Source organism: Equus asinus, chromosome 13, assembly GCF_041296235.1.
Source record: "Equus asinus isolate D_3611 breed Donkey chromosome 13, EquAss-T2T_v2, whole genome shotgun sequence".
Lineage (NCBI taxonomy): Eukaryota > Metazoa > Chordata > Mammalia > Perissodactyla > Equidae > Equus > Equus asinus.
In genome coordinates this window covers 40446579-40456368 of record NC_091802.1, presented here as the reverse complement: position 1 = coordinate 40456368, position 9790 = coordinate 40446579, and the positions used below count along the sequence as shown (strand labels likewise).

At 42.4% G+C, this 9790-nt stretch overlaps 1 protein-coding gene across 1 annotated transcript; it reads left to right on the top strand.

Moving 5' to 3' along the window:
• Positions 1-298: 298 nt before the first annotated feature.
• Positions 299-6123, top strand: KRT12 (keratin 12). The gene is made up of 8 exons (XM_014833572.3): positions 299-919; positions 1504-1586; positions 2555-2711; positions 3618-3779; positions 3877-4002; positions 4139-4359; positions 5031-5101; positions 5569-6123. Exons 1-8 carry the CDS (start codon positions 371-373, stop codon positions 5664-5666), a joined length of 1467 nt encoding a protein of 488 aa, XP_014689058.2. The 5' UTR covers positions 299-370; the 3' UTR covers positions 5667-6123.
• The last annotated feature ends 3667 nt before the right edge of the window (positions 6124-9790 follow it).

Below are 9790 nucleotides of genomic sequence, written 5' to 3'. Positions count from 1 at the left end.
TGCTTTCCTACTGTGCATAAGACATTGCACAGTGCCAAGAGTACAGGCAAGAGAATGATCTGGAGAAGAAAAATCCCTTATGACAACCTATCTCTACTCCACCCAGATTTCTTTTTTGTATAACAAATTGGTAATGGGCACAACTATTCAATTATTTCTATACCAATGAGTTTTCAATATGTATAAATCATTTACCAGTTGAGCTGGTCAAAAGGGGGGGGGGCACCATATTTTGAAAGGAGAGAGTGAACTTTTCAACTGCAACACCCGCCTCCTGCCCTATAAAAGCTTAACCTCTCTGTCTTGCTGACACGGCTTCCTCTCAGGCTGTTGCCACCTCTCCTTGGCCGTGGATCTCTCCAGCAACACCATGTCCCTCTCAGTGCGCACCTCTGGGCTGCCCCGGCGGCTGTCTTCCCAGAGCGGGACGTCGGGCAGAGTCTGGGGCATGTCTGCTTCCAGTGCTGGCGGTGGCTATGGGGGGAGCGCCTTCGGCTTGGGAAGCAGCTGCGGGGGAGGCTTTTCTGCTGCTTCCATGTTTGGCTCCAGCTCTGGCTTTGGTGGCGGCTCTGGAGGTTCGTGTGCAGGAGGACTGGGCACTGCTTATGGGGGAGCCCTGGGAGGGGGCTTTGGGGGCCTGGTGGTTGGATTCGGGGCCAGCCCAGGAGGTGGCTCTCTGGGTGTTCTCTCTAGCAACGATGGAGGCCTTCTTTCCCGATCAGAAAAGGAAACCATGCAAAATCTTAATGACAGATTAGCTTCCTACCTGGATAAGGTGCGCGCTCTAGAGGAGGCTAATACTGAGCTAGAAAACAAAATTCGAGAATGGTATGAAACACGAGGATCTGGAACTGTAGACCCCGGGTCACAGAATGATTACAGTAAATACTATCCATTGATCGAAGACCTCAGGAATAAGGTAAGACTATGGTTCTTTGGAAAGGCTTTGGGAATTATTTTTTACTTTTCTTTTTTGCTATTACAATATTTTACAGTGATAAACCACCTAGAACTTAGATATTTTTCAATTTGGAGCAATTTTTTGACTCAAGATACTTAGTTTCATTTTATCATTTACCATAAAGTGACTCTATTTCCACCACCTTCTGTAGGATATGTACGTCTCTTAATTTTTAAATAATATTTTGTAATATACTTTCTTTAAAAAATTAAACTGCCTTAAATTCTTTATTTTTTTTTTTTGCTGAGGAAGATTCGCCCTGAGCTAACATCTGTGCTAATCCTCCTCTATTTTTTAATATATGGGCCACCAGCATAGCATGGCTGCTAATAGCAGTGTAGGTCTGTGCCTGGGAACCGAACCTGGGCTGCCGAAGTGGAGCACACTGAATTTAACCACTAGGCCACGGGGTCTGGGCCCCTAAACTGCCTTAGATTCTTAAATAGCATTTAACATCACCTAAAAACTTCCTGTCAAAAGTATATTTGTATAATACTGATATTTTAAGACCTCATTTTGAGTGTCTTGCCCTGTTTTGCCAGATCATTTCTGCCACCATTGGGAATGCCCAGCTCATCTTGCAGATCGACAATGCAAGACTGGCTGCCGAAGACTTCAGAATGAAGTGAGTAGAACAAAAGAAAGACTAATGCTAACTGACATGGCCCACCATTTCTTCTTCTGCCCTATTTTCCTGCCCTCACTGATGGCAAATATTTCAAAGCTTCTGCAGCTCACATGCTCCACACATTTAGTGTTTTGGTAAATTCACACTGGGTATTCTAGAAAGTAAATAGATTCAAACACAATTCACATTACACGTCGTTAATTATATGTTGCTTAAACCTAGGGCTATGGATCACCATATTTGTAACTTGCTATGGACTCATGATACAACGTGATAATTCCACCAACATCCAAAACCAACCTTCCCTGTATGAAAATGAATCACTAAGGTTTTTTCCTGGGAGTTAATGAAATGATCTTTTTCCTCATGACACATACAACTAAAATATTAACTACACACTTATTTTATATTCCTTTCCCATATTCCACCCTCCAAGATATAAGGAAGAAACTCTACTGTCCATTTTGCTCCATAAAATTTCCACATGGGATGTTGCAGTGGTAATGATCCTGAACCTATAAAGTCTTGGTAAAAGATACCAAGAAAGTATCAATGTTTTAAATTAAATCATGAATAAAAGTTAACCAAAAAGATTAATTATTATTTTATTTTCAACTGCTCTTAGGATTCCACCGGAAACCCCACCTAGAGAGGGGCTGCTCCTGGTCACAGCCAGGGCCGCCAGCGAAAGGGGAAATCGCTCCCTGGGGTGCAGTGCTATGGGGCTTCGTTGCTGGTAGAAGAGCACCACCTCGAATTTTTTCACTTCTCTCCAACTAAGCAGTAAATGATCATGAAAAAAAGGAAAGGAAAATGCTATAAATGCAAAAACAGCATCCTACATTGCAATGCTGCCATTTTTAAATAGTCGCACAGATTTAGGCACAAAATGGCCCTGAAGATGGCAGGAGCCTTACTCCAACAGGTGTGTTGGTTCCCTACAGGGTTTTGTACTTGGTTTTCAGATATGAGAACGAGCTGGCCCTGCGCCAGAACGTGGAGGCCGACATCAACGGCCTGCGCAGGGTGCTGGACGAGCTGACCCTGGCTAGAGCCGACCTGGAGATGCAGATTGAGAACCTCAAGGAGGAGCTGGCCTACCTGAAGAAGAACCATGAGGAGGTCAGTCAGAAAGGGCAGCTCTCTAAGCGGCTGTTTTTCTCCAGACCCCAAAATTACAATTTTAAGTGTACAAATCTGGAGTTAGAACCAATATGGATGATACACTACTGCCCTGTTAAAATGGCCATTTGTTTTGAATTTTTGGGGGGGGGGGTGGATGTGTGGTGGTCCTGGTGCTAGTGCTGGTGGTATTGATGGGGGTTCCTGTTAAAGTTTAACAGATTAGAGGCACTTTCTGATTTTGTCATTTTCATCATTAGTTAAAGACAAACAGAATTTTAATTGTCCTGATTTCGTGATTTTTTTAAATATAGTATTTCTAAAGTTCAAAGACAAAAGTGTACCGATAATACATAATGTTACATATGTTAGAGAAACTGGTTATACCCAGTGTACTACACACCTGGAACTCGGATATGCCGCAAAGTATATCAGAGGCTGGTGCACAGAATCCACACTAATCGTGACCATGGCAATGGGCTTCTAGAGGGCTTTCTACTGGACGTCAATGGCTGTGGCCAACAGTGTGCAAGCCGAAGCCCTGTCTGCAGCCCTGGGTTTGGCAGCTGTAGTTGAAAGCCCCCAGTGCACTGTTTCCACCGGCCCATCCCTTCTGGTAAAGGCCCTGCATCCCCAAGAAGCAGGGCCAACTCATCCATTAGGCACGGCAGACCAGCGCCTTGGGCCCATGGTAAATTGAGGGAGCCATGAAAACGTCTTAAGTTCTTTTAAAATCAGAGGAAAAATACGAATTTTTAGGTAAGAAAAATGTTTTGATGTATTAGTAGGCTTGTCTATATACCAATGCAGTTGTAAAATATAATGTTTAATATTTTTTATGGAGGAAGAGGCCCACGAAAGTCATAATGGGCCCCTGCGCCCCTCTCTCTCACTCGCTGCCCCCAGGAGCTCCAAAGCTTCCGGGCAGACGGCCCAGGCCAGGTCAGCGTAGAAATGGACGCTGCCCCCGGAGTGGACCTCACCAGGCTCCTCAACGACATGAGGGCGCAGTATGAAGCCATCGCAGAGCAGAATCGTAAGGATGCAGAAGCCTGGTTCATTGAAAAGGTGCCACTAACGAAAACAGAAGGCTTTGATACGTTCGCAGAAAAGGCCGGTGAGAACAGCGCTCACTCACATCCCCTTCCTCCCTTTGCCGTTGCAGAGCGGGGAGCTCAGGAAGGAGATCAGCACCAACACCGAGCAACTCCAGTCCAGCAAGAGCGAGGTCACCGACCTGAGGCGCGCCTTTCAAAATCTGGAGATTGAGCTCCAGTCCCAGCTTGCCATGGTAAGGCGCGCGCAGAAAGACGCAGCTTTTCGTCTTCCAAAGAAAAAGTTGCCCCCAAATTAGTAAAATCATTGGCTGCCTTCATTATTTCAATCCCCTTCATTGTTGTGTCTGTGCATTTCCCTCCCACGTGCAGAAGAAATCCCTGGAGGATTCGTTGGCCGAAACCGAGGGCGACTACTGCGGCCAGCTGTCGCAGCTGCAGCAGCTCATCGGCAGCCTGGAGGAGCAGCTGCTCCAGGTGCGCGCGGACGCCGAGCGCCAGAACGCCGACCACCGGCGGCTGCTGGACGTCAAGCACCGCCTGGAGCTGGAGATCGAGACCTACCGCCGCCTGCTGGACGGCGAGGCCCAAGGGTGAATAGAGGCCTGAGGCTGGAAATAACCTCAGCGGCGGACCGAGAGCGGACGCCTGATGCAGTTTTGGGGGCAACAGAAGGAAGGGTTCTTTAGTTGACAGAAAATAACAAATCTAGTGAAGACATGCCTTGGATTTATTAAATGCTCCACACTTTGCAAAGGGTTATCACCCGTTATCTTACTTGATAATAATTCACAAAATGCTGGGATGAACAATGGCACCACAGACCAGCATACTGCAAACGAGTCACCCATTTGAGTTCTGACGTTATTGCCCCATGCTAAGAATGACACATCAAATAACAGCCACCCAAACACCTCAGACCTACTGTCTGACGTTCCAAAAGTAATAGCAGCCTGGCTTAGTGGGAAAAACTCAGGATTGTAAACTGGGAAATCTAACTTCTGAGACCAGATCTTCCATTAGTTGCCAGTTCACTTCACTCTGAGAGTTCATTATAGGCACGTGTAAAAATAAGACTGCACTGCCCAATTGATCTGTCTCAGGGTGCATCATTCGATCATTCTTAATCAAGAAATTTGGACTACCTTCTCTAGTTAGCCATAGTTTATGTACATTTCTAATTTTTAGCTTATATAGCAAACTCCTTATTTCTCCTCATTCCGGAAGGCATCATGTGATATCATCTCCCTTGTTTCGTTTACAGTGATGTTTTGGATGAAATTACATCTGTGACAGACTCCAAATCTCAAGCACAGTCAACTGATTCCTCTAAAGGTGTGCAGATTCCCCAAGAACCACTGAAAATAAGTCAGAATCACATTTATTAACAACCAAGACTGTAACATCTCATTGAGTGTTATTAACCATTTAAATTTAAACCATATTTGTATTCTGAGCCAAGGAAAAACTTTTATGCATTCCTGCAGAAAAATAAGTAGTCTGTACTGTATTAAAACTTTTGATAAGCCCAGAAAGGAAAAATTCTTCCCTACAAAGAGGTATTATGAGCATCATAGTCACTTTTTAAATGTTCAAAAAGAAAAATATTTTCATTTGTACATTTCATTTTCATTGAATAAAAAGCATTTTTTCAGAATGCAAAAGTCACTTTCAGAAGTTTAAATTTGATGGATTATATCAGCCAAAACCTAATTTAGAAGCTTTAAGTTAAACAACAACCGATTTGGGGTGAATATTTGAAACACTAACTTTTGCCTCCTTTATTCCATTTTTATCTTTAGACCCAACCAAAACCCGGAAAATCAAGACAATTGTGCAGGAAGTGCTGAACGGTGAGGTGGTCTCATCCCAGGTTCAGGAAATCGAAGAACTAATGTAAAATTTCACAAGATCTGCCCCACGATTGATTCCTTAGGAACAAGAAATTTACAAGTAGAAATGATTCCTTTCAGAGTACGACGCTATGTTAGTTCAATCTCTGTTTTTGTCTGTTTCATTGTCTTTGGATTCCCTATTCACTTTGAGTCCTTTTTGCCCTTCTGGAACAATGTTCAATTGCAAGTCATTGTGGCCATGTTGCTCTTTATAATGAACCAAAATTGCCTTTCATCTTTCTGGACCTGGAGCAGTCTTTTAACAAACTTTCTTCTAGTGACCTGGAACATGTTTTTAATCACAGGACTTTGATCAAGTAGCATTGTTTTAATAAAGCTAATTTTAATAAAAGATAAATAGTAATAACGTGAAATGTCTGCTTGATTCCAACAATAACGTCAAGGGCACAGAGAGAGGTTTGTGAGACATACTAATAATAAAGTAGGTAAACCCTGGAATAAAGGTGTTGAGGTTGGAAATCAAATCAAGAAGATTGCTTAGAAATTCTGTCCTTTTTTACACCAGCCCGTCAAGGTTACAGCAAAATTATATTGTCCACTACAGGGGATAACAGTCGTCCTGTTCGTTTTCTAGGCTCTTCTTTCATTCAGTCAAGAAAACACTTATTGAGCCCTTACAGTGTGCCAGACTGGAGACTCAAAGATGAATAAGATACAGTGCTTGCCTGAAGGAGCTCACAACTGAGGGCAGAGATACCTCTCTACCAGGAATGGTGACACAGTGAGACAGGGCAATTAGAAGTTCAAGGGACACGTGGAGAAAGAAGTGAACAATTTATCAGGGGTCAACTGAATGCTTCACACAGAAATCAACTAGGCAGAGAAGGGAGAAAGGGAACAGAGGAAACACATGTGAAAGGACACAGGGGCATGAACAAACTTTGCTTTGATGTCCTTCCTCCTATCTGGCACCAGGGAAGCCCAGGGTGGGGTTTCTGTTGGGTGGGTCAGACCCACAAGTCAATAACAGATGTCATATTCTGGGTTGGGGCAGAAGGTGGCCAAAGTCTAAACCTGGGTAGATGGCAGCTCAGTCTGGGGTGCCAAATTCAAAACCCTAAAAGGAAAACAAGAGAAGGACCTAATGATTAAGAGTCTGGGCTCTGAAGCCAGACTGGGTTCAAATCCTGGTTCTGCTACTTAACAGCAAGTAACAACCTCTGTGTGCCTCCCTTTCCTGATCTTTAAAGTGGGGTGGGTTTTCTGAAGATTAAATGAAGTAACATACATAAAACACTAGGAGCTTGCCCTGGCACCTAGCAAGTACTCAGCATTTGTGTCCTATTACTATTTACTGGGTGGAACCAAAAGTGCTGTGGAGAATCCAGACAAACTGCTGAGCAAGAAGTGTCAAAGGGAGCAAAAGGGAGATTGTGCAAAAAGGAATTGGGCAAGCCTGGAGGAATTCCAGTGCTGAGTGCCAAAGCCCAGGGAAGGTTATTATGCCATTTTAAGCTGACTTGCTTCAGTGTGCAGGTTTCTGAAGTCACACTTTCTTTTAATATTTGCTGGGGGTTTCAGATGCTCCATTCATCTTACTTTATTATGCATAGCAATTCAACTCTATCTAGCCATCACCTTCTAGAACATGTCCTAGGAGAACCTTATCTTTCAGACCCAAAGAGATTATCAACGTCTTTTCCTGAACAAGGTCCAATGCCTGCAAGTAATAAATGATGCCACTTCCCTGGTACTCAAAAGTGGCTGCAAATAGTTACCGTTTCAAATAACATCTGTTTTCCTTACAACCACACCTGAATTGTGTGAGACTCAAAGGAAAAAGGGGTTTTGCACAAGTGTGAATCCAGTGGTCATTTCCCAGCTGTTGTATTAGTTTCTCAGCATTCTCTTCTTTGGGAAATATTTTCTCCAGTGGGCTCCCAGAGACATCACCTCACTGGGCCATTCTTTGTGACTTCTGGATGTTGGCTCAATCCTCCTGGCTTCTTTCTCTACACTGGCTCCCTAGGTGATCTCATCTAATCCCATGGCTTTAAAGTAACCATCTATGGACGGGACAGGTGTTAACGACTTATTGTGGTGATCATTTCGCAATAGACATGAATATAAAATCATTATGCTCTGACCTAAAACTAATATTATTTTGTATGTCAATTATACCGCAATGAAGTAACCATCTACACATTGATTACTTCTTGTGGTAGCCTCCAAAATGGCCCCAATAATTCTCACCTTCTGGTACTCATGCTCCTGTGTATAGTTCCCTCCCAGAATAAATGCAGTAGACCTCTTGAAGAAGTGACAGTGTGTGACTTCCAAGGTTGGGTCACAAAAAACATTTCAGTTCTGGCTTGATCTCTGGATTGCTCACTCTGGTGGAAGTCAGCTGCCCTTAAGGTTATATTATGAGGAGAAAAAACTACCTGAAAAAAATCAGTGATTTCACGTAATTCCCACTGAAGCTCCATGGCTAGGATCTCCTGGAATAGCCAGAAACTCCAAAATCATAGTTCTATTTTGATAATATCTCAGCCAGAATATTCTATAGTCTTTAGCTAGCAAAGGAAGGATTCGATGTCTTATTAAGTTCACTTTGCCCTACTCTCGCTGCCAAGAAATGCTATTAGCACAGCATGCTCATCATGAGATGCCAGCTCTCATTCACTAGACCACAAACCTTAATTCAACGCAGATGTGAAAGCTCCTTTTGGACTCAGCAATTAATGAATTGCAGAAGTGAGAGGTCTGTCTTTAAGGAAAACGGCTCATAAGAAAAAGCCCAAGTACAAGATCAGACAGCAAAAGACAAGCATGTTGTTTATGATTATTTTAAAATTTAATGTTTTACTAATTTAAATTTTTACTTTTATATGTATTTGCTGTGTGTGTAGGCTAGAGAAAGGTCTGGAAAATATTATATGGTTATCTCCTGGGGATTAGCAAGGGGTTTGAAGAATATTTTGTTTTTTCTTTTGTACATTTTTTAAAATGATTAACAAACAGCATTTATAACTCTGAGAATTGGGGCAGGGGAGGTGAATTTTAGTTATCCAGAACAAAAGGTTTACAAGTAGGTCACAGTAAGAAGGGAACCATCTAGAAAACAATAGGTTGCCAAAGCAGTCACTTCTTTAGGCTTTGTAAGAGTGCCACCTACTGGAATCTCCCGAAATGAACTTCTGAAAAACTGCTTTTCAAGCCACTTGAGGTATGTTTGATACTAGAAAGTTTATTTATTTTATTTTATTTTAATTTTTTTATCCTTTTTATTTTTGAGGAAGATTAGCCCTGAGCTAACTACTGCCAATCCTCCTCTTTTTGCTGAGGAAGACTGGCCCTGAGCTAACATCCGTGCCCATCTTCCTCTACTTTATACATGGGATGCCTACCACAGCGTGGTTTTTGCCAGGTGGTGCCATGTCCGCACCCGGGATCCGAACCAGCGAACCCCGGGCCGCGGAGAAGCGGAACGTGCGAACTTAACCGCTGCGCCACCGGGCCGGCCCCAAAAGTTTATTTTTTTAAAAAAGAGAGAAAGAAAAGACAAGAGAAAAAGGCAAACCTGCTTAAAGGCATTAACTTAATAAAATTTTCGTACTTAAATGGTAAGTGTTATTAATTTCCAGAAAGCCCACCAGTAAGGAAGCATAAAGTAAAGAAGAAAGTTAGTAATTATTTAGAGTTTAGAACCAGACAGCCAACCTGAACTACTCAGGCTTTTAAAAATATGCTCAAACATCAAGTGAAAAATTTATTCATATAGCTGAGTAAATGGCTTTTTGTGGAATAGCAAATGTTTCTTAAATCTTGGAACTGGATCTGAGTTAAATGTCATAGTTTAATATTAGTACCATAAACTCAAAATCAAACTAAAAAAATTAGTGTCCTAACTGAATGTATCCTCTCCATCACTACAGCTTTTAATAAAAGCTATGGCTGCAACATTCAGCAACATATTTATATGAGAATTTGTTAAGACTAGAATTCATGGTTGAAAAATAATCACCCAGTGAAACAGATAAATTATGGTACATCCATACAGTAGAATACAACCTACCAATAAAAGGATGGAACCACTATCACAAAAACACAATGGATGAATTTCAAGACCATTATGCTGAACAAAAGCAGCCAGACACAAAAGAAT

What these genes read in the sequence shown, in the direction of transcription:
- KRT12 (XM_014833572.3), top strand. Translation starts at nt 371, where the DNA reads ATGTCCCTCTCAGTGCGCACCTCTGGGCTGCCCCGGCGGCTGTCTTCC. An exon ending in TCGAAGACCTCAGGAATAAG is followed by an intron (nt 920 to 1,503) that starts GTAAGACTATGG and finishes CTGTTTTGCCAG; the next exon opens with ATCATTTCTGCCACCATTGG. An exon ending in AAGCCTGGTTCATTGAAAAG is followed by an intron (nt 3,780 to 3,876) that starts GTGCCACTAACG and finishes TTGCCGTTGCAG; the next exon opens with AGCGGGGAGCTCAGGAAGGA.